This window comes from Pleurodeles waltl, chromosome 9, assembly GCF_031143425.1.
Source record: "Pleurodeles waltl isolate 20211129_DDA chromosome 9, aPleWal1.hap1.20221129, whole genome shotgun sequence".
Taxonomy (NCBI): domain Eukaryota; kingdom Metazoa; phylum Chordata; class Amphibia; order Caudata; family Salamandridae; genus Pleurodeles; species Pleurodeles waltl.
Window position 1 is genome coordinate 420,509,881 of NC_090448.1, and position 25,699 is coordinate 420,535,579.

The window sequence follows — 25,699 nt, forward strand, 5'->3', positions numbered from 1 at the left end:
GATGCTATCGATATTGCTAAAGTTGTGGAGCAATCCGAACTGTGTATGAAAGAAATGGGTAAAGGAAATAATGATATGGGCATTGTTGGGGGTACGTCTACTACTGATATTTGAGCACCAACAAAATCTGGCAGTGGTGTGCCACAGTTTAAAGAACAGCTAAAGTTGTGTTATAGGTGTGGCAGTAGATTTCATACTACAGAGAATCACAAGTGTATAGCTATAAATAAAACATGTAGGAAATGTGGACATAAGGGACATTTTGCAATTGTGTGTAAAAAGGAAATCAGAAGCAGAATAGCCACGGTAGATGTTGATGAAGTTGTACAGTCAGAACAAAGTGATAGAATTCTTTGTGTAGGAAGAGCAGATATGGACCATGGATGACAGAAAAGACCGATGGCTAAGTTTGTCATCAATGGTAAAACAGTTGAACTTATGATAGATTCGGGTTCTATGTATAAGATTATTCCTTGGGACATGTTTACTAAACATTAGATGCATATTAAATTGTTTCCGAAATATATAAATCCTGGAAGATATCAGGGAGAAAGAATCAAACTTGTAGGATCCATGAACACCACTATAACATTTGAAGGAAGGGCGGGAAGGTATATGTAGCAAAAGATGGGCCACCGATGATAGGTTGGACACATCAATATGATCTAAACGTAGTTGTGAACCCGAGATCACACAACCAAGTAATGGTGATTGAGGACATAACTTTGTCTCATATTTTAGAAGAGGCGCAGGATGTCTTTCGGGAAGAGTTGGGAAATTTGAAAGGGTCGGTCCACAAAGTTGTGCTCAAGCCCAATGCCAGACCAGTACAACATAAGGTACGAAGAATACCTTTAATAGCTCAAGCTGCAGAGAAGGAAATGTTGGAAGATATGATTACTAATGGCGTGATTGAACCCATTGAAAGATCGCAGTGGATTTCACCAGTAATTATTACGAAAAAATCGGATGGAAAATACAGGCTTTGTGTGGACCTTAGGTTATTAAATCAGAATGTGGAGGTAGACACATACCCATTACCCAATATAAATGAATCAATGCTAGCTTTGAGTGGAGGTAAGTTTTTCTCTAAATTAGAGTTGAAAAATGTGTATCACCAGATCAGATTGAATGATGATTCTAAATCTTTATCAGCTTTTGTCACAATGGAGGGAATGTTCCTGATCATTCGCATGCCGTTCGGTTTGTGTTCAGCAACAAGTGTGTTTCAGAGAATGATGGGTGAAATTTTCAAGGGAATGAATAACATTCTTGATTTCCAGGATGACATTTGAAGACACAGTCCACCAACATAATTTGGCACTCAGGGAAGCGCTTCATACATTGAGGGCAGCTGACTTGTCCCTTTGTCGTGATAAATGCAAATTTAGAGTACTTAGGATATAGTATCATAGCTGATGGACCGAAGCCTAAGGAAAACTTATTAGATGCTATCAGATTGGTCACATCACCCAAAGATAAAGATAATTTAAGATCTTTCTTGGGTCTAATTGATTACTATTTGAAATTTGCTCAAAGGTTTTCTGACAAAACTGAATGAGATTGCTATTGAAAAAGGGAGTCAGTGTTGTTTGGGGAAAAGAAGAGCAGGAATGTGTTGATCTTATTAAGAGAGATCTGTAGTGCTGGTATTCTAACACCTTCTGATACAAAGCTGAAATCGATTCTTCCAGTAGATGCTAGTGCCACAGGGGTGGGAGTGGTTTTGTAACAATTTTATGGCAAGGAGGAGAAAACAGTAGCGTTTGCTTCTAGAACATTGACAGTTTCAGAGATAAATTACTCTGTGATTGAGAGAGAAGCACTTGCGGCAGCACAGGGAACAGAGTATTTTAGGACATATTCATGGGGAACTAAATTTGTGTTAAGAACAGATCAGAAGCCCCTAATTAAGATTCTTCTGCCTGAAGGAGATGGTAAGAGATCTGCAAGGTTGGCAAGACTTGCAACTCGACTGCAGGAGTATTGTTACACAGTAGAATATATTCAAGGTTGGAGGAACTCTTAGGCTGATTGTTTATCTAGAATGTCCTTGAATTGGGAGGAAGTGGATGGATCAGCTATCAGAGCTCAAGAAGGGGCTGTAGCATCAGTACAGGATGTGATGGACATCTAAGGAGCACATGCAATTACTGAACAAGAGTGGATCAGTGGAATGGAAGCAGATCTTACTTTAAAAGAAGTAAAATGCTTAATTTTGTTGGGAGATAGGAGAGAAAGTACAGTGTCTATACCTCTAAGACCATATGTTAAGATAATAGATGAGTTTTCAATTTGTAATGATGTTGTTATAATGAGGGGAATGAAATTTGTTCCTCCCTTTGGTTTGAGACCTAAGTTGGTAAGGACAGCACACAAAGGTCACTTGGGTCAAACTAAGAAATGGCTGAGGGCAGATTGGTGGTGGCCTTGAATGGATGACCAAGTAGATGAGTGGGTGGAGAAATTTGAAATATGCAAAGAAGGTGAGAAATGATTAAGAGTAGGCAATCAAATGGTCTTAGGACAAATTACAGATCCAGGGAGGCCTTGACACACTCTGGCTTTGGATTTTATTGGGCCTATTAATGAAGTAAGTATGAATTTAAGATACGCCATGGTGGTAGTTGACGTTAACACCAAATGGTAGATAGTTAAATTTATGAGTAAGATCACCACCAGGGAGACCATAAAGGAGTTGAAAGCCATATTTAGTGAGGAAGGAGTTCTGTTGATTATTATGACGGATTATGGTACCCAATTAACCTCTCATGAAATGTAGACATTTTTGGACTCTTTAGGGGTTCAAAGACAATCGTGCATCATTATATAATCCACAAGGGAAGGGTACTGCTGAGTGAGCAAACAGAATGGTTAAAGGGACAATCCAAATGGCTGTAGTGGGAGGTCAAGATGTTGAGAGGATGGTGACAGAAATGGTATGGGTGTATAGAACAAGTAATCATGGAGTCACGGGTAAGACGCCATTTGAATTGATGCGCAGTAGGATGCCGCAGACAAAGTTCCCGCTTGGATTAAAGAAGTAACAGGACAGTCATGAGGTCTTCACAGGGGGATCAAATGAAAGGAGTGGAGATTTCTGGACATATTAGAGTAGGTGATTTGGTGAAGAGTAGGTGTGGTAGAAAGGGGTGTAGTCTGATGAAATTCAAAGGTCCGTACAAAGTTCTGGAGGTTCATAATTTCTTTGTGGTATTATATAATGGAGACAGGTGAAATAATAGGCGTGTGGCCTTGTATCAAAGAGGAGGTCTTGATGTGGTGAATGGGTGTAAACAGGAAGACAATACTTACATGATGATGTCCGATGAAGAATTGTGCCGTCCCATGCAGAGTTCTGAGAACATTGGTATGGGTGAATTGGATAGAGGGGATGGGATGGTGGGAACTCATGTCTCATTCTCTCCTTATTCTAACCAATCGAGAGAGACTTGGAGAAGTAGATGAAGAGGTCATCTGCCCTCATACTTAGAAGCCTATGTTTGTTAGGGCAATGATAATCGCACATTAAATTTTTGCTTATTATAATTTGTTTCCAGAGTATTATGTGTACTTTTTTTTTAATGTACATGTTTATTATCATTTGTTGTGTAAAAGGAAAGAAGATATGTTTTAAGCTTAAAAGTTTAGTTGTGTGACATGACATGGAACTTACAGCATCATTGTGTTCTAAGCTCAAGTAGCAGAGCCAGCATTCCAAGGATGTCAATTAGCAGCTGACTGCCTGAGGGATAGCCATGTTTGACCGCAGGGATCTTTCCTGAAAATAAACTGCTCAACACGTTACCTTGGTGATTGTATCTTTTCATATGGTTCAACATGAGACCACTGCAGGATTATGGGTTACCTGAGAAACGAGCCTCTGGTTCTCATTCAGCCAAGCCTCCCTCATGATGGCTTTGTGATCAAATCGCTGAGCCAGCAGTTCAAGTTTCTCCTGTCGGATCAGCTCATGACGCAAAGCTACCTCCCGCTCGTGCTCAGCTTTCTCCAGCCGCTTCCAAGCCTGTTGAAGAAACATAAAATTCAAGTACAGTAAGAACCTACTGGAACAAAATGTGTAATGGGCAAGTCCTCTGCATCAACGCTTAAAAAAGGGTAACAAATAGTGAGGAAGGCTATAAGACCAATAGGAAAGCTTAACTATAAAGTCTCCTGTACTGAATACCACCACCAAAACTCTAACTGTGCAACCTTGAACTTATTAATTTCGATATCCTTCATTAGGAGGGAAACCATCTATGAGTTTCCCCTGTATAAACCATGGGTGTCCAATGTTCGTCCTTTAGAACTGGCTCTATAATGGACTTTCAGGATAACAACTGGCAATGTAAATTATTTCAAGCCATATTAATTGCATGGAAATTTACTCAGCAGTGCTTCACTGATATTTTGGCATGGAGCTGGCCTTCATGGGCTCCTTTGAATTGTCCATCATAGATAACAAACTCCAAAAGCACTGCAATTTAATAATAGAAAACATTAATGTGAAAATCCCTGCTGCTCTCCTAGGAAAGTTTGCTAATTTGCTGAATTTTCAGAAAAAAAACAATATGGTGCTGAAATGTATGATCCTGAAGTTAAAATTGTATAGGTATTTTTGAATATGAAGGGCAAGAGTACTTCGGGCAGTGGAGAAACTTTTGTAGTGTTTTAGAATTCTCTTTAATATAAGCAAGATCCTATTACAAATACATTCGCACAAAGGCAAACACTCCAAACACATGGTGACAGTCACCTAATTCCCAATTACACTTTGCTCTAACATTTTGTACTGCATTTTATGCAACACAGCCATAACGTAAAGGGGCATAGCTAAAGAAGTTATGGTGCAGGATTCATCCTCTATAATGTCTGCTTGGGATGCTCCTAGTCATTTAGTGGCTTCACGTTGAACTAGCGCTTGCACATACATAACCTTCTCTTAGTTTCACTTGCCTACTTTTCTTCTACCCCCAGTATTTTCCTTGCTTCCTTCTATCTGTATTCTGTACTCCCATGCCGCAATGTTTTCTTTGTCAAACTCTGACTTGATTTTAATATTTAATCTTTTACTCTGCGTCTTTACATCTTAAGTTTTCTTTATTTCTGACAGAAACTTAGATTTCTTCTTACCACTCTGTTAGTCCTGCTGCACTCTTGCAAATTCTCAATTTCACAATAACCTGCATTTTCTCAGAGGGTAAGGGTAGTGTTGTTGTTTTCTTCACCTTCACTGGTCCCTTCTGTCTACACACTGAAATTCAATACTTTCCTTTTCAAGGGCATTCTCCGATTCCTTTCTGTGTCATTCCTCTACCTCAGTGTTTCATCTCCATCTCACCATTTGTAGTGCTCATTCACTTACCCTTCATCTTATTGTTGTGATCTCTGCCTTCAGTTCATTATGAATACCTAAGGTTTTTGCACCTTCATCACCCCCGATGTCCACGGTGCCACTCCTGAGCTGCTCCTAAATATTTCATATTTTTATTCCTATTGCCCAAACTTCTATCCTTATTCCCTTTGCTCAACATTGTCTGATTAATTTTGCCTGATCTCTCCTCATGCTAATGCATTAAACCTGACCATTCCTTCATTTTCTTGGCCTGCCACTATCTTTCCTCTCTATAATTTCTTATTATGATACCCTTTCTCCAATCCACCACATTGTAGTTCTGCAAGTGAAAGAAACCCTCATAGCATCATCCCCTTATGTATCTACCATCTGATGAATCCCAACTCCAGCTCTATGCACCCACTCTGTCTGCTTCCAGAAGATGCCTATTTTCCTCTCTCACCTTTTCTTCCTTTTCCTCTTCCCCACTTCATTACCCATTCCTTCTACTTTTACACCCTGAGGCCCATATTTATACTCGGTGTGCGCTGAAATAGCATCATTTTTTTACCGCTAATTCAGCGCAAACCTAACTCCATATTTATACTTTGGAGTTATGGAGTTTACGTCGTTTTCTGTAGGGGAAAACCTACCTTGCGTCAATGATATGCAAGGTAGGCGATCCCGTCCAGAAAAGGACGATATGGCCTTTGTGCCATATTTATCCCCCTGTGCAAAAATCCCGCACAGGGGGATGGGGGCCTTAAATAATGGCGCTATGCTTGTTTAGCGCCATTATCTAACACCTGAGTCTGGGCAGGCGTAAGGGGACTTGTAGGCATAGTTCCATGGTCCGAGACCATGGAAATTGCCCACAGGAGCCCCTCCCTGGCCCCAGGGACACCCCCACCCACCCCTGCCCACACCAGGAGGTCTCCTAAGGATGGGGGACCCATCCCAGGTAAGTCCGGGTGAGTATTTCTTTCTTTTTTCCCCAACACCACTTGGGAGCCCTGACGTGGGGCACCCTGCATGGCGCTGGCCCCACTGGGCATGGCCATTGGGGTGGTGGGCATGGCTCCTGTCTTTACTAAGACAGGAGCCATGTCCATGGGGCTTGTGCACCAGAAAATGGTGGTGCTACACCTCTTAGAGGAAATTTATTTGCCTCTAAACAGTGTAATGTAATATTTTTGCGCACAAGCCCCGGTTCCCCCTACGCCTCCCCAGCCCTGTTATCAACAGGGCCTTAGCGCCGGCTAGCACTATTCCATAAATATTGCGACCGGCCAGCATCTTCGATTGGGGCTAGCTGGTCCTATACTTTTTGATGCAAACCTGTGCTGATGCAGGTTTGTGTCAAAAAGTATAAATATGGGCCTTAGTGTTTCAATTTCCTGTGTACATCTCTATTCATCGTTTAAATCCTCACGGTCTTCTTATTCACTAAATTGCTTTTGTCTCAACTCTCCGAATCTGATGTCCCTACATCATGTTTCTGGTCATGTCATACCTCCTTTGCCTTCTCCCCTCCCGCTGTTCACTACTTTCCTGATTCTTTTCTTCTTTTTTTAGTGACTGCACAATAATTTCCCTCCCACCAGAGTTTCTCCTTAAAAACTGTTTCCATCCAACCTCTTCTCAATAAATTCTTCTTTTGCCCTTTTGTTGCAAAGTACTTGGCCACTTGATTCATTCCCTCTTCACTTATTACCTTGTGCTTTATTCACTGTTCTACCCCTTTTAATCTGATTTCTGAATGTCACCCTTCATTCAGATCACTCTACTACATCTATACAATGTCTTAATCAAGTTCATTTGTTGCGAACATACTCCCATCCTTGTTCTCTTCATCCTTCTGCAGCTTTTGACACACTAGATCATTCAGTTCTTATTTAATTCTTCATTCTCTTTGGATCTAGTGCTCCTCTCGCTTGATTCTTACCTCGTCAATCAGCCTTCTGCTTGTTCTTGACTCAACATGCACACACAACCAAGCAAGTTCATTGGGTCAGTGCTCATTCTTCTCTTTCTCTTTCTCTTTGTACATTCTCTCCTTAGAGTCAATTTATATTCCAGCTTTTAATAACATCTCTAATCCATTGGCTACTAGTCTTCTTTTTCCTGTCCTTCATTTATTTTGATTCTCTATGTATTTAAATTGCTGCTCTCTTATATGATGTGTTGTCTTTCAATGCACTCTGCATTCCTCTCGTCCAAATTCTTCCAGTACTGAGATCCCCTGCCTTCTCCCTTCAGACTTCTCTCCTTCATTAATCATCTACCATCTGCTTTGCCTCGCTATAAATTCTCTTCTGCTCCTCTAATTGTAATCTCTTTATTAAATTAAATCCCATCTTTCCTTTTCAAACTGTGGCTAGATCTCTATTGACATGTAGGCAGATATAATATTTAATTTTCTACACCATCTACCCTTTTATGTATTGTGTTTGTTACTCACCTCATTTGGGGCTCCCCACCAGATAACATGAAACGTTTTGCCTGCTTCATTTTCACCCTTCCTCATTTTGGCCCCTGGTCCTTTTTGGCAGCTTTACTGGCTGATTACCCTATGACGTCATATCCTTTAGAATTGTCTTGCATTCTTTTTTAAATCCCAGCTTCCTTCCTATTATCTTTGTTTTCCTATTGATCTGCTTGGTTACTCTCACTCTTCTTTCCATATTTGCTTTGTATTCCCTACCACTCAAGATATCACTTCTTAGTTCCGTTCACTTTCTCTTAGTTTCTACTGGAACTCTTTTCCATTGAATATGTGTCTCATACTTATTCGAGTCATCATCTGCCAAAATCTTAGAAACCTGCTTTAACTTTTTGCTAAACTTGCAATTGTAACTGTTCTTTAATTACTGTGTTTTTCGGAATTTTGGGGGTCATTCTGACCTTGGCGGTCCATGACCGCCATGGCGGAGTGCGGCCGAAGCACCGCCAACAGGCTGGCGGTGCTTCCTGGGCGATTCTGACCGCGGCGGTAAAGCCGCGGTCGGAAAAGGGGAGCCGGCGGTTTCCCGCCGGTTTCCCGCTGGCCCAGGGAACCCGCCATGGCGGCGCTGCAAGCAGCACCGCCATGGGGATTCCGACCGCCTGCCCGCCAGCCTGTTTCTGGCGGTGTCCACCGCCAGAACCAGGATGGCGGGAACGGGTGCCGTGGGGCCCCTGGGGGCCCCTGCACTGCCCATGCCACTGGCATGGGCAGTGCAGGGGCCCCCTAACAGGGCCCCACAAAGATTTTCACTGTCTGCTTAGCAGACAGTGAAAATCACAACGGGTGCCACTGCAGCCGTCGCACCCCTTCAACTCCTCCGGCTCCATTCCGAGCCGGCTTCATTGTTGAAGGGGCTGTCCCGCTGGGCCGGCCGGCGGTCTTCTGGCGGTCGCCCGCCGGCCCAGCGGGAAAGCCGGAATGACCGCGGTGCGGTCTTTCGGCGGGAACCGCTTGGCGGGCGGCGACCGCCGTCCGCCGCAGTCAGAATGACCGCCTTTGTGTTGCATTCTCTTATCGTCTATAATTTAGATGCACTGCTATCTAAACAGCACTTTGGGTCAAGTAATATTAAGATGAAATAAAAAACAGAAGAAATGACATTCCAGAGCCAGAGTGTACTACGGTAATGCCCTGTATTGTTAAAAAAAATAGGGCATTGTTCTTCTGTATGCTGGGACCATTACAGTTGACAAACACCACAGCACAAAAGGTATTAAACAGTGAAAGATTTGCACTGTAGGGAGGCATTTTTATAGTGACATGTTATTCCTTCTGCCCAGCTATGATTCTGAGCTAAATTTAAAAAATACATCTCAAAGTGTAAAGGTGCTAAGTTTTGTCAAAAACTGAGTTATTCATCTTCATCTCCATTTAGGTTATTTTAATCTATAAGGACTTCAGGTGACTAGACTTTGGCTTCGGGAACTGAAGGAACTGTCTGCTAATACAGGGAGTGCAGAATTATTAGGCAAGTTGTATTTTTGAGGATTAATTTTATTATTGAACAACAACCATGTTCTCAATGAACCCAAAAAACTCATTAATATCAAAGCTGAATATTTTTGGAAGTAGTTTTTAGTTTGTTTTTAGTTTTAGCTATGTTAGGGGGATATCTGTGTGTGCAGGTGACTATTACTGTGCATAATTATTAGGCAACTTAACCAAAAACAAATATATACCCATTTCAATTATTTATTATTACCAGTGAAACCAATATAACATCTCAACATTCACAAATATACATTTCTGACATTCAGAAACAAAACAAAAACAAATCAGTGACCAATATAGCCACCTTTCTTTGCAAGGACACTCAAAAGCCTGCCATCCATGGATTCTGTCAGTGTTTTGATCTGTTCACCATCAACATTGCGTGCAGCAGCAACCACAGCCTCCCAGACACTGTTCAGAGAGGTGTACTGTTTTCCCTCCTTGTAAATCTCACATTTGATGATGGACCACAGGTTCTCAATGGGGTTCAGATCAGGTGAACAAGGAGGCCATGTCATTAGATTTCCTTCTTTTATACCCTTTCTTGCCAGCCACGCTGTGGAGTACTTGGACGCGTGTGATGGAGCATTGTCCTGCATGAAAATCATGTTTTTCTTGAAGGATGCAGACTTCTTCCTGTACCACTGCTTGAAGAAGGTGTCTTCCAGGAACTGGCAGTAGGACTGGGAGTTGAGCTTGACTCCATCCTCAACCCGAAAAGGCCCCACAAGCTCATCTTTGATGATACCAGCCCAAACCAGTACTCCACCTCCACCTTGCTGGCGTCTGAGTCGGACTGGAGCTCTCTGCCCTTTACCAATCCAGCCACGGGCCCATCCATCTGGCCCATCAAGACTCACTCTCATTTCATCAGTCCATAAAACCTTAGAAAAATCAGTCTTGAGATATTTCTTGGCCCAGTCTTGACGTTTCAGCTTGTGTGTCTTGTTCAGTGGTGGTCGTCTTTCAGCCTTTCTTACCTTGGCCATGTCTCTGAGTATTGCACACCTTGTGCTTTTGGGCACTCCAGTGATGTTGCAGCTCTGAAATATGGCCAAACTGGTGGCAAGTGGCATCGTGGCAGCTGCACGCTTGACTTTTCTCAGTTCATGGGCAGTTATTTTGCGCCTTGGTTTTTCCACACGCTTCTTGCGACCCTGTTGACTATTTTGAATGGAACGCTTGATTGTTCGATGATCACGCTTCAGAAGCTTTGCAATTTTAAGAGTGCTGCATCCCTCTGCAAGATATCTCACTATTTTTGACTTTTCTGAGCCTGTCAAGTCCTTCTTTTGACCCATTTTGCCAAAGGAAAGGAAGTTGCCTAATAATTATGCACACCTGATATAGGGTGTTGATGTCATTAGACCACACCCCTTCTCACTACAGAGATGCACATCACCTAATATGCTTAATTGGTAGTAGGCTTTCGAGCCTATACAGCTTGGAGTAAGACAACATGCATAAAGAGGATGATGTGGTCAAAATACTCATTTGCCTAATAATTCTGCACTCCCTGTAAGGAGAAGCAAAATTAAATTATTTCTTAAGTCACTAATAGTTTTGCAAATTAAAGTTGATCAATAGCTGATTACATTTGTAATCTAAAAATCCAAGATCTAAATCTGTGAAATATCATCTTAGTTATAAAGTACCTTTACTACTCCATATTCCAGTTGTATACAGTTGACATCAAACTGTTTCGGTTATTTGTGTAAACCTCCATTTCCAAATCTGTACTATTTGAAAACAATGTTTTCATTATGTAACCCATTCTGTGTCTAATCATATTCATTGCCACATGTTTGTATATATTTCTTACCTTATTAATATCCGAAATAGTCTTTCCCTCAGTGGGAACATACAGCTTCCGGTTGTTGGCTCGCATTTTGCTTTGGATTGTGAATAGTAGGACTTCCAGGTTTCCCTTCTCCTGAAATCTTTAAGTAAAATAGAAGGTGGTTTACTATTTAATGAAAGATTGTGGTTCAACCTCAAAATCTGAGAATGAGAATGGTGCAAAACTTAAAGTAAAACAGAGTGATGAATATTAGCAAGCTCACATGGGTATGAAAAGCTTATCTATCTCACATATTTCTTTCTGATTGTAAGTTTCCTCTTTGACCATTACATAAACATGGCCATTGCCACTACCTAGAAAACTTGTTGCTCTAACTCCAATCTGAGTGCTGGAGACATGTTAAGTCGAGATCATGGCAAGTTGGAGTAATGGGATATAAAGATTTTGTTGACCTGTTGATCAACATGGTGGGTGTTCCTTTCTTTATCTAGGAACACATAAGATGAATTTCAACAATGATAACTAAATAAACTGCTTCTTTTTCATCAGCTTCAAACAGCTGTTAATTTACATAAACATATGCAATAAGGCAATGCTTAATAATATTATTCTTTGTGAACTGTTCCCATTTCCTGTGCAGGTAATGGTCCCTAAAATGCATTTATACTTCTTTAATTAATGCCTCAAGCAGCAGAGAAGGACTTTATTGGTGCGACTGTCTAGTGAGGAACCTTATTATCTCCACCTGGTTTTCCCAGCAGAGGCATCATTCTTTCATTTTTGGCCACAGAGAAAAGAGGAGTAAGAAAACTGTACCCACCCACTGGGAATCAACAATGGAAAATAAACAAACATGACAAGATGATCATTTTTCTTTAACTCCTGTGCTTCTTCTTCACCTAGCTCCTGATGGATCACTGGAGAAACAGACACACTGATACATACAGACGTGAGGAAGCACACATGGTGTTAAATGTGAGGCAAAGCAGAGTCTGGATGGGGTGAACCATACAAAGCAGCAATACTTTTCACCAAAAACTCAACATGGTTTCTTGCTCCACTTGTGTTGCCTATGATGTCCCTGAGACAACTCCTCCATTCCTGATAGGATAACAATGATTACATTTGATAGTGTTAATCACCATGGCCTGCACTATGTCAATCTTAAATACATTTCCTTAATCATCAGTTGAATACTACGTGCCATGTTGTGGCAGGATCTAAAACCATGTGTGGTTGGTTTAAACATAGGAGGTCAAATGAAGCATCATCTAGAAATCTCAAGCATCAACACAGTTGACTTGGTGCAATGAAAAGGTCAAATGAAATTTCCCACGAAGAAAATGTATAGTATCATAACCATATGGAACAGATACACACAATCAGAGAATAATATATCAAATATTAGATTACTGGATTAAATATTAGTCTTTGAAGTCAGTCCTTTATACAAGGCATGTTAGATCCCTCCCTTTTCTGTGGAGTATAATTTCCTTATGTTTTAGGGTGTTCTTTGGCAGGCAGATATTCCGTTACTGCAGCTGGATTCCTGTTGCAGGAGTTGGAACTCAAATACTATGCCTGGACACATCAAGTTCAAGGATTAAGACTTTGATATTTGAACATTCTTAGCAGGATTCATCTTTTCCAAAGGATATGGAGCCTAACCTGCATTATTTTCTATAAAATGAGAGCAAGAAGGATCCTCATTTGTACCAACCTGTTTATGTTTTCTTTACTCTTGTTATGATATTAAAGTATTGACAGTGGTGGGGAAGTGACTGTTCTCATAAGGGAAGGCTCAACACTAACATGTATTCCTAGTTGATGAACATGTTATATTACGAACCATTCAGGACACAGACTTAATTTGCAAAAAAACTGAGTAGTTATTGACATAGTAACACCTGTTTTAGTTCAAGTATTCACTTTCACTCACAATAGAGATGCTATTTACGATTCAGATCTAGGAATTCCCAGAATTTTAATCTCCTACTGAGAGTCAGAAACACAGAAATAGTCACAAGTTATACCATACATAACAATAGGGTTAGTTAACCGGAGCTCTAAAAACTTTGAATTATTTCTCATTTTAGAAATCAATGTTGCTGTACAGCTGGTTGAGTCCGGCTGTAAGAACAAGAAGAGTGAAGATATTCAGTGTCTGTTTCTCTCTTATCTGACTTTGTTTTCCCTGGGTGTGTTGCCGGGCAGTATGTTACTTCCTGCATTGTCATCAGTTGGATCAGGGAAGCAGGAAGGATGACCACTCCTGCTGGATCCGGATTGCCAGGCTAGTGGAAATCTGACACTTGTTTAGATAAAGCAGACTTTTGAATGGCATTGTCAAATGATCCGATTTTCTAAATGGCTTTGTAAGGTCAATAATGAGTGTTAGGCATAGTTTAATGTCTAGATAATACAAGATCTCATCAGCCTGAGGGGTAGGCTGTGTAAAGAATGTTCACAGTTTGATCTTTTGATTCAGGATGCAGCACCAGCAGCACAGAGAGTACATTTGTTGAGAGGACTAATTCGAGATTTTCTGAATTTCCAATATGGAGGCTGAATGAATAAGGGCTGGACTTCTCCAATTTTCTGGCCTACGTAACCCCCAACAAGTTTTCCATTTTCCTTGACACCTTTTGCAAGGGCAAATTCTGAATGGGCTGAATGAGACTTCACACAACAGCAGCTGGTTCGGTGCTGCGTTCCCATACTGCTGTTTTGTTTTGCTACTGGGCAAAAAGTCTGAAGAAGAGCTCTTATAAGCTCTTTAAGCAGTTTGGGAGAGAACAGAAATGGAGCTGATGGAGTTCTAAGATACTTTGATACAGCAGGCAAATGGACTGATGCACTTTATGGACCAGATTTGACTAGCTTTAACACATAGGGAAAAATATGAATTGCACACATAGCTGAGGAGTCCAAGTTAAGATTCAATCCAAATGCAGAATCTTGTTAATTCAAGAGATTATGGCCCTCATTACAGCCTTGGTGGGAGGCATCCGCCGCCCGCCAAGGTTGAACCGCCGGGTGGCCGCCAATGCAGCCACACTCCTGCGTGGTCTCTTATGAGATCCCCGCTGGGCCGGCAGGTGGAAACCTGGTTTCCGCCCGCCAGCCCAGCGGGGATCTCGGCCGCAACACGGGAGCCAGTTCCAAATGGAGCCGGTGGTGTTGCGGCTGTGCGATGGGTGCAGTTACACCTGTCGCGCTTTTCACTGTCTGCATAGCAGACAGTGAACAGACCCATGGGGCCCCCCGGGGCCCCACGACTCCCCTTTCCGCCAGGCTTTTCATGGCGGTTTTTACCGCCATGAAAAGGCTGGCGGCAAGGGGACTCGTAATCCCCTGGGCAGCGCTGCAAGCAGTGCTGCCCTGGGGGATTTAAACCGCCAGAACCTATGTGGCGTGAAACCGCCGGTCCCGGCGGTGCGACCGCGGCGCTTCTGCAGCAGTTGTAATGCCCCTGGAAGCACTGCCAGCCTGTTGGCGGTGCTTCCTCCCGCCAGGGTTGTAATGACCCCCTATGTTTTAGTTCTAGAATCTGCATTTGCTATTTTCTAAATCACCTGCCACTCAGGTGAAATGTTGAGAGATCTAAACTCTAAGTCTGTAGCAGTGAGACACACAAGTGTAATGATACTTGAATCAGGACATACCTTTCCAGATACTAAAAATCTATACACTATCAATCCCTGGCCTGAGACATGGCTATCAGAATCAACTTGCACAGCAAACTCTTGAGTTAGTGGATAACTCATGGGATGACAGCACCTAAAGTAAAAGCATAAGCATAAATTCCTGGCAAAAGGAATTGAAGGAGCCTTTTCCTGAGTCATAGGACACCACTACCTGTTTGTGAAGAGTTGGAATTTTGCAATATCTGGAGTTGTAAACAGATTGAGGATGGCATTGTCTTTTCATATCTATTCCCGCGCATGGCAGCCTCTGTTGAGCCTGCTGTAGAGAATGAACATCTTCCACTAACAGTTCAATGTTATAAAGAAGAACCCAGTGCCAAAATGTTTAAACTTTTTTAACTGTACCTGAGATTTTTAACTGTCTTATTTTCTTACTTAATTGAAGGTGTTCATGTTGTTCATTCAGACAAGGAAAAGTTGAAAAATGGGTGTGAATGCTTTTGGCGCTACCATTAGCACTTTCACTTCTATTACACTGATGTGTAATTGTGTTTTGCCCGACAACCACAGCCCGCTACTGCAGAGTTCCTGGAGACGAATGTCACAACCTCAGAAGGATATATCTGTGGTGAGATGAAATTGAGGGCACAATGAATACAGGTCTGAACTGCAAAGATGTTACACTGGCTCAACCACAAGCCCACAGGCAGCTTGACCTGGGCAGACAGAAAGTCATCCAGATGGCGTGTGATCTGTCTCTGCTGAAAGTCCAGCTAATGTTGGAGAAGGACCATTTGTAGCTAGCACTGAGGAAGCAAAGGAATGTATGAAGATATAATTCCCAGCATGGCTTTGTACATCTGTACTGCGATTTGTGTTTCCTGCTGAGCATTTGACCTGGTGAAATCAGTTTGTCATCTCTTTCTTGTGACAGGTAAGCCGTAGTGGTAGGTGTGCAGTTGCAAGAATATAGTAATATGATCTCCTAATTTGGGATTAGTATTGCCTATTTCTTGCTTAGGGTGAGATACAGTTTCTGGAGCATAACCTTGATGAGCTAGTCACCCAGTTATGGAAGACTCCTTATTCTCTGTCACTGCAAATGAGAAGTGCAAGGCGCTGTCACTGGACCTATACATTTTGCGAAGTTCACTGGGCATTGAATCAAGGGCAAAGGAAATGCTATCCATTGACCATAAATAAAAGGAACTTCTTGTGTTTGGAGTGGATCCATACACGAAAATAGCCATCCTCTAAGTCACAGTATGCCAGAAAACTATTCACTGTCCTGGGAGTTTGAGTCTAGGTGAAAGTGGTTCTTTCTTGATTTCTTGTGCACAAGGAAGAACCTTGAGAAGAGTCAGTGACTGGATTTTCCATCTACTGTCAATAGTCAGGGTGCGGGTGGCCCCAGAAGTCAGGCAAGCCAGGCATGGAGAGGGGGAGGACAAGCCCAGAATTCAAGAATGTCAGGCATGGTCCTTGAAATATCACGTTTTAAATAGTGGGCTACTATTTTTACCTCCTCATCTACAACCTGTTCTGGCTGGCCCCATATTACTGATTTGCTCTTCATTGGATTGAGAAGACAAGGTAGGGCAGAGAAGCTAGGAAGAGTAGGGGTACAGAGCTTCGGGTTGTGTATAGTAACCTTGTAGAGGCATTCAGTTGCAGAAACACTACATTATTTGCTTCAAAGAGTTCAGAAAGAGTGATGGGAATTGAACTAATGAAGGCAGCAAAAAGCTAGGTTGATTGCTGTAGTTCAATGGTTGCTCATAAAGCTGTTTTTCCTCAGGGTCACTGTGTATTAAATGACTTGCCAAGTCATGAGATCAACTAGTTGTTCATCATGGTCATCCCCATCTTGAAAACCTTATGGATACCTCTTGGTCACTGTCCACCTCACTGACATCTCAACCCTCCAGACAGAGTGGAAGCTTCTTGAGGATCTGCAGGGACAATGCTAGCATTATCCAAATCGGAGAGATGGTCTGCATCAGGGACGTGCTGGGGGCCAAAGGAGTCTGATGCGCCAGTTGAAACAAATCTTTCAATAAAGCAGCTATTAACAGTGGTGGCATTGACAGTGGTGGCATCGATGGAGGTGCCTTTGAAGATATGGTCATCAACACGTGATCATCAACAAAGTCAAGGAAGCTGTGACTGTTGATTGTGTAGTATTAATTGACAAGGTCACTGTTTGCGTGAATGTCAAGGAGAAGGTTGCGCAAGTAGCACCCTTTGGGGACATTGTTGGTAAGTGGGGAGAGGCAGGCGATGAGCCAGAAACAGACATCTAAAAAATGTTCAGGGTATTTATATTTTAACACTCACCTTAAAAGGGAAATGCAGTTAGTGTTCATACAGAAAAGACTGTTCGAGCTGATCAGTTGTGGTTCTCAGCTAATGTGTTCACTAGCAAGAGCAACAGATGTAATTCTATTCCATTAATATCAAGTCAAAAATGTAGTAAGTAATAAACCACCTTCCTGAGAGTCTCTTTGCTGAGGTGGTCTGAAAACGGAAGCACAAACTGAGGACTACTTGGCAGTAAAAATATGTTCTTGTATTTGATCCTTAAGAAATGTATTTTTAGTGATCTACTTCTAGCAGATTTGGTAACCCGGGGCAAAATCATGTTTTCTTTGCTTGTACAGCCCTGCATGTGGTAGCAACTCCTGCGAAGAAGCACAGACTGTAAAAGAAAAGCCTTGCGGGGAGGCTAGGTCAAGCACAATCCAAACTGAATAGAGGGCAAGACCCCCGCATGGCAATACAGTGCTTACCAACACTGCAGGGAAGAGCAGGCTCCTCCAGGTAAGTGCAGGCTTCCGAAATCCTTCCTCCTCCTCTGTTAAACACAATTGCAGAAAGACTATTATGTTTATTCCTGGTAGCAAGAGAAGGGCTAAACAAGAGGATGTATTTTTACTGGCCTGCGTCAAGACACTAGGAGTGCAGTCATTTCTTTATTTTCAGCCTTCCTCCTGTTTCCCAGTCTTGGTGGATCACAACATAATATTCATTCCACTATAGGCCTGATTTAGAGTTTAGTGGACAGAGTAAATATCGCTGCCATGGTAAAGTACTTTACTCCCACCAAGGCGAGGGAAGTCCGTTTGCCAAATTTAGAGATTTCCAGGACATCTCTTGCATTTACAGAACCTGCTGTCACAGCGGTTCCTGTAAATGCATTGAAAGTTTGACGGACGGCTCTGTTAACCAACATTTGTTTTAATTTTTTTTTAAAAAGCCTTAAGGTGGGATTTTGTTTTCACCAATAAAAACAAGAATCACCCCCTCATGATGGGAGTTTTCTCCCATGGCAAGGGGATCATTTTGCAGTTTTCATTGCCCCTTCCTGCCACGTTTGACCAGGCAGTGAAAGACAGTGAAAATTGACCATATGTTCGGCCACTCTAAGTAGGACCAGTGAACACATGGCAAAACCTCTGATGGCCCTTAAACTGTTGGGCTGTTAGAGTTGTGTGGCAGTGGTGGAGATAAAGTGGTCCCTGCCATCTACACAGTGGAGTTCCGCCAGACTCTAAATGAGGCAGGCGTATTTTCAGTTTGCTGGAAAGGGTACTCCGTTGCCTTTGTAATGGAGTACCCTGTCTGCCATAGTCTAAATAAGTCTCTCAGTCTACACGGGAGTAGAAGAAGGATTACCCAGCGGTACAATACAAAGATGACCCCGTACAACTAATCTAAACAAGTTCATATAGACGTCCTGTGCTGTTCTTTCAAGGTTAATCTAGTTTGGCAATAGAATTCAGTTTAAAACTATTTTCAGGCCTGCATACAGACACAGTAGGTGGACGAGGACTGCTGAAGGTTGGGCCTACTTTTAGATATAACAGAAAATTACTTCTGCAGCAGGAGTTTTGTTACAGGCCTTCATCTTTTCAGTTAGATCTAAAACATGCAGAGTTATCAGTTGTCCTTCACATGTTATGGACACTATTCCCTTGTATGAAGGGCAGATGAGAACCAGGAAATATGACAGGATTCCTAGTTACCCTCTCAAAGTACAGAACATTCAGAAACTATTATGTTTATAGCAGGGTACTGCTGATAGAGATGTCATGGTCTACCTATTATACAGATCACAAAGGAGGGCTGCGCCAGTTGACATTTCTCCTGGTCTCAATAGCACAATACACATAATAAAGCAATTGTCAATCTAGACCTTAAAATGTTTCTAATGTATTGCTATGGAAGGGGACCTGGACTTCTGACAACTGTTGTAGTCTCAGTTTACTACAGACATCCCGCAGAGACTATTATTTTACTCAATTCAATTTTACACATATGTGCATTCCGTGGACCAAGCCCCTGGGGAGCAGTGCGCTTTATACATAACAACATAAAATATCATACTGTTGTTTTACAAGAACAGCAACAGTGGGAGGAAGAGCAGGTGTAGTTTGTAAAGGCATTTTCTGAAGGTTAATAAATTTCAATGGAGTCTCCGTTCCTCTATGAGTTGATTCCAGTTTCTGGGAGCTTAGTATGAAAAGGCCTACTTGCGCATTTATTATTTTGTTCATTTTATGGATTTTGAATTGGAGGCTGGATTTGTAATTGTATTTCTTTGCCCCCCTTAAAGTGAAGTTTGTTCCTCAGGTGGGGCTTTAGACCGAGTTGTGTGTGAGGCAGGTCATTTTGAAGTGTATTCTTGCCTTGAGTGGCAGCCACTGTAGGGCTCTCAAAATAGATGTCATGTGATCCAATTTTGTGGCGCCATTTACAGAGCAGCAGGAAGAATGGCCTTGAGAGGTGCTATGGAGGTTTTGGTGAGATTGGCTAATACAGCTTTGCTGCTGTAGATGTGCTTTTAAACCAATTCTTGCACAGCTGCTTTGATGGTATAGACTTCATAGACTTGAGGTTCCTGACTAGGAAGAGTTAAAACAAGACTTTTGGGGTGAATTTGGAAATGTGGGGTAGCAAAAGTAATTTTCTGGTAATTGAGACAGCCAAGAGATTTAGATGAAGGGATTGATCTGATGTGGTGTCCTAGAGAAAAGAGGCAATCACACTATATTTGAACCAGCGGAGGAGGTTCTGAAATAGAGGAGGAAGAATTCTGTTTTATCATAATTAATTTTTAGTGAAAAGGAATTCATCCGAATGTGCTCAACGTGGAATCTTGAGGGCATTAAGAATGAAAACTAATTTAGCATTTCACGTTCTGCATCTGATGGAGTCTCTTCTTGTGTTAAGATCAGTATAATTAAAATGTAATCAATAACCAAACATGCAGTAGCAATTGCAGATATTCTATCTGAAGGCAGTTTTGGCAATCTCAGCCACACTGAATCCTGGCTAAAAGACTGACATCATTCTTCTTTGGTTCCAGTCATTTCTCAAGAATATTCCATCCTGAGACACAGCAGACCAGGTGAGATATATATTGGAGGGGTGCTTCCATTTGAATTGCTTCACCACCTTCAGCATTCACAACCTGAATGTTCTCAGTTCCAAGATCCAAGCAACATATTTCACCTATTCCCCACATAACATCATTGCAGTTATGCTTATTTACTAATCCACACATTCCATTTTTTCTGGAATTTATGGAGCTCATTCAATAATTTTTAACAGTTAATAAACTCACAGTAATTCTAGATGATAGTAACATACATCTAGACTAAACGGTTGAAGTAGGCCATTAGATTTGATAAATCATTGCAATTAAAGATCACTCTCATGTATCCGCCCACATCCATGACACTGTATGGACCCCTCTCAAACTCCACCGTCTTTTAAGAAGATTCCTCTGGCCTGGACAAATCACTCCTTATCCTAATCTCAAGCTATCTATCAAAACAAAACCCCACAAATAGGAAGGCAGACACTGGAATACGTACAGTTCCACAGATCTAAAACAATGTGTTGGGACAGAAATGTTCTCTGCATGGTTAGATGCGTACCCCTATCCTGAGTGCCCAACTGTAGTATTGTCTGGATCCCTAATGCTGATTATTTTTCAAAGATAAATGCAGAACAAGCATGTGTGCCATGACATAGGCCTGTCTAATGGATTGCTGTCTTGCTGGACCAGGAGGGGCACCCAAATTGCTAATCTCATAGCGGTGAAAGGTTACCACCTTCACCAAGAGTTGAAGAGAGCAAGCTCGGTGGTTGCAGACTACAGCGTAGTGATAAATAGTGGTGAAAAGGTCCTTTTACCCTGTGTCACTGAAGTAAGGCCTAAATCCTCACTCACCTTTTTTAAAAGTTCCACTACTGTGTGCTTAATTCACCCTTGGCCTACATCAGAGAGATGTGGAGTGCTGCACAGCTCTGTGCTGGATGTATATGTGCATAGGAAGTGTACAGCACAGGGGCAGAACAGTGCTGAGTAGTAAATGTGGGATTAGTGAATGTGCTGAGTATATGTATGTGTGCAAGGACTACCTTATATGAAAGATGTAGTGCTGTGAAGCGTGTGAGCAATGAAAGCATGTGCTGAGTGTATGTGTACTTGGCTGAAGTACAATATATGAGGGGTGAAGTGATGTGCAGAAAGCACATGGTGAGAGTGTATGCAAGCAGAGTGTGTGTCTGCAAATAGCACACCCTGGCACAATATAAAAAGACTACAGTATTGAGCAGTGCATGCAGACAATGTGTGTGCTGAACGCATGTGCGTCTGCAGCATCACAATGCATGGAGGTGACAGTAATGGACAGTAAGTGTGCTTTGAATGTACACTGGGTGAGTGTGCCTGCATCAGTACATTACATGGAAGACCCTGGGTTCCATTTGGGATGCCCAGGTCTGCCTGGAGAAGACATGAGGAGTAGAAGAATTCCCCCAAACAGATTTGAATATTGTTGAATCATGTGATCTGGGTTGGACACATTGGAGGAAGGGAGTAACGGACCCTTCCTTTAAATTTCAAAAGGTTGTTCTCTGATTCAGTGATAGATCAAAAGGAAGGAGCCTGGACACTTCTCAGGAAAGGACTGTAAGAAGGGGAGATTGAGACCCCAAACTTTGGCATCTGTCAAGCAGCCAGATGGGCTGTGTGAAAAGGGGAAGCTTGCAAGATTTCTTCCTGTGACCAGTACTGGGGGCGAAGACCTGCTAGTCTCCCTGCTGAGTGAGGGGATATAACCTAGGAAAACCAAGATCTCCTGCCCTGGAGCCTGGCACACCGTAGGGGTGGGCAGTAAACTGTTCTGCTGGCAGAGTTAGCTGAGCTTGCCCACTCCACGATCCTTTTAGAGGCCTGCCCGATAATTCCGCCAGCCCTAGCCTGTCCATCAGGTGCAACCAGAGAACAGTTTTCTTTTGCTTGTACCTGATCCAGCAGAAGAGTGCCCTTTCCCGCTTCCAGGCTGCAGCATGGTGTTTTTGAGGTGTGCGCTGTGCTCCTGTAATGATGGAAAAAGTGGAAGCTTTCCCAAAGGGTTCCCGGTTGTCACTGGAACCTGGGTGTCAGAAGAATTGCGAGTAGCTTGTGCCCTCAGGTCCATGTCCCATTACACACATTAATAATGTTTATTATTGCAGAGCTGCACATATATCTCCATGTGGCACTGTGCCAACTAGCTGCCCAGTGATTTTCATAGTCTAGCAGCTGGAGGCAGATAACAGTTATGTTTTGGCCTTCTCTTATCGTTTTTAATATAAAGATACTGTTCTTGCCCCCTACATTGAATGCGCTCAACAATGTTAACGTTGGAAGTGGATTTTAGAGTAATTATCTTGTTATTGTACTGTGATTACTGTAGGACTGGCACCCTGTTTCCATGGCGCAACCAACGAGTAATGAGCAGCATCAAGGCTCAAGACAAGCACAGTCTCACTGGAAATGTGAGCATGACGAGATGCATGTCCACAAACTACTCAGGGCTCTGACGGCTTGCAGCGAGTATTTGTCTGTAACTGACCAGAGCCGGAACTATATGTTGGACTGGTACATTTGGAATGGAGATCCAGTTTAGTTCACATTCAATGGGCTGGTATTAATAAGGCTGCCTCAACATGTCACCCAAGCACAACACCCTGGACAGATTTATAGGGGTTTGGACGTGGAGCACTCTCCCGTTCACTGAGTTTTATATTAGTGTTGTTTCTGCCTGCTTTGTGAACTCCGTGGAATCTGACAGGGTTTTCGTTTAAATCTGTGCCATTCTTTGGAGTGAAACTCCATGAGTTCTGCCCACCCCTAGCGCAGCACCACCTGCCTTCTTGCCAGGACTAGTGTGCCCTGTAAAGAAGAGGAAAGAGTTGGTGGGAGAGAGGTCTAGCGGGAAGCCCTACCAAGAGGTCTTCCTGAGTAAGGTTTGAGGAGAACAGCTGCGCACCGATTGGGTTGTGGTCTGTGTGCAGGAATGGTCTGGTGACCCCTGTATGCCAGGAGAGGGCTGCTGTAATTTGGCTGCTGTGATCCGCCGAGATCGGCTCCCCCATAAGCCAGGAGTGTCCACCATAATGAGCACACCAAAAGAGCGTGCACCCAGACCGCAAATAATGTGGCAACCTGCAGCATTCAGGTTATGGCCTAGATGACAGGATTAATGCTGTGACCAATGGGTCAAGCCAGCACACTGTGATCTGCACATGGCAGGTTCCCCAAGGACTGCAAGGACACTGCCAAAGATGTGGCATCCCTGCTGAGGCTCCAGTAGGGAGCTGGAGAATTCCCCCTACCCATGCCCCAATTAGGGGAAGAGAGACTTACCTCATTTCTGCCTTGCGGGAGTAGCTCTGGTTGTTGGAACTGGCCATGTGGAGCCCCGGGGGACTCCCAGTTAACATTACTGCTGCACCATAGCCAATTGTGACTAATAACTAAAGCGTCAAAGTGGAACTCTTGAGTACAACCTACTAGTAAGCATTCCCTGAATGTAGGCACCAGTGAATGGGGAATAAACCAGAAGACACTACAAGGTAGAGGGTGGGACAGGTCCACAGCTACCACTGAGAGTCAAGTGCAGAAGGTGGTACTTAGCCCAGTTGCTCAGGATCCATAGCAGGTCGGGCCATGGGACACCTGGAGTGAAAGGCCTCAACCACCATGGTTGGGCCCAGTAGCCCCTGGGTGCCCTGTGGCCATCTGAAAGGGGTTCTGGCAATTGGCAGAAAGTGATGGGGAGCCTAACGTTTAGGAGGCAAAGATACGGAGGTGGTATTTGTCATTTCCAATCTGTGCCAGTACTTCTTTGAGTCCAGTTTTATTCCTTCTACACACAAAGGCAACACGCAGAGGCAATAGAGAACACAGGCTGGGAATTGACCTTAGCACCATGTCCATAAATCAGATGTAGGATTTACATAGGGACATAGGGTGGAGAATTCCCAGGAGTAGAAACAGAGAGGTCCTTGTTAATTTCACTAGGGACCAGTTTGAGATACTGGGTGAAAGGGATGAGGCTGTAGTTGACTCTGGGCCGGGAAACATGGTAGCAGACGCGGCCCGTCCTTTAGGGCGGAGAGGCCACACCCCCCCCACCTTCTGCCCCTCATGAAGAGTGTCTGTCAGGCTGAACAAAGGTCAGCCTTACAGACACTCTTCATGTTCAGGTCAGGCAGCCAGGAGCAGACATGCACAATTTGTGCAGACTCCTGGCTGCCTGAGCTGAACTTTGCTGGGCTGAGGAGGCCACAGCTACTATGGGCTTGACCTCCTCAGCCCAGCAAAGGTGTCTCGACGCCCTCCCCTGGGTGATGAGGAGGCGTCACCCATTGACTTCATCCTGGGTGCTTCAGGTTTAAGCCCTGAAGCGCCCAGGGCGAGTGTCAATCAGTGACACTTTGTTACAGCGTGGGGTGGAGTCAGCAGTCTCACTGACCCCATCCCACTCTGTGACGAGGCTGGGACTGCTGCCTTCCTTCATTGGCTGAAGGCAGCAGTCCCAACCCTCCTGGGACCGCCGAGGCTGAAGGTAAGTGTGTTTGTGTGATCTTTTAAAATGAATGTTTGGTGCGTGCGTGCGTGCATGTTTGAATGTTATGAGTGTTGTTAATGTATGTGTGCGTGCATGTGTGTGTGAAAGAATGAGTGTGTGTGTGTAATCTTTTAAAATTAATGTTTGGTGCGTGCATGTTTCAATGTTATGAGTGTTAATGGATGTGCTTGCGTGCGTGTGTATGAAAGAATGAGTGTGTGTGTGCTTGTGTGAAACTTAGCAGGGCAACAATGACATCTGGGACAAGTGACTTTTATTTCAGTTCAGGCCAGGTTCTGGCCAGTGTTCCAAAAGATCTTGTGCATGTGCATGTGGAAGGTCTAGATATTTGGGAATGGTTTATGAGCTTTAAGGTCACTTGTAAGGCACCAGCCTTAAATGAGGTGTCTGAGGGAGCTGCCTCAATGGGGTGCAAGTCACTGGAAGGGGCAACCCTCATTGATGGGATGCCTGTGGCAAGCCAGATGTTCTAGGAGCAAATAATCAAAGCGTTCATTAGGATGTCTGAACTGAAGCCAGCTCAATACCTGTAGAGATTATGTGACTATAAAAGAGCAGATGCTGTTCCTTTTGAGACATGGATTCATGTGTATTGTATGATTGGAATGAGTAGGTAAGAAGGACGGAGGCCAAGGATTTTCAGTCCCTTAACCAGTTGATGGTGACAGAGTGGCTCAACGAGGAGTGCACTTCGGAATAGCTGTCTGATCCAACAAAACTTAAAGAGTTAGCTGATATGTGGTTTGCTAACAGGGTTCTCAAAGGGCTGTCGCAGCATAGTTCTAAGCCAAGGAGAGAGAACTTTCCACGGGCTGGTTGCAAACCAAAGGGTAAGGGCCACGATAATTTTCCTGCAACTCGAGGAGGGCCCAGGAAACATGAGAATAGTAATGGTGTGTCCGAGAAGAAGCATCATGAGAAGGGAAGGCAAGGAAGCCCTTCTAAGTCCAAGGTGATGACTTGCTTTAAGGGCCACAAGGTGGG

At 43.2% G+C, this 25,699-nt stretch overlaps 1 protein-coding gene across 2 annotated transcripts in view; it reads right to left on the reverse strand.

Annotated features, from left to right (window-relative positions):
- The window catches only part of SPTBN4 (spectrin beta, non-erythrocytic 4), a 1,652,494-nt gene that overhangs the window by 1,384,963 nt on the left and 241,832 nt on the right, over positions 1-25,699 (reverse strand). For both annotated transcript variants that reach the window (XM_069207217.1, XM_069207216.1), the window contains exons 10-11: positions 11,158-11,275; positions 3,869-4,027 (exon numbers count right to left, since the gene is read on the reverse strand). In XM_069207217.1, coding sequence (XP_069063318.1) covers positions 3,869-4,027; positions 11,158-11,275 — 277 coding nt within the window. The remainder of the gene's footprint in view (positions 1-3,868; positions 4,028-11,157; positions 11,276-25,699) is intronic.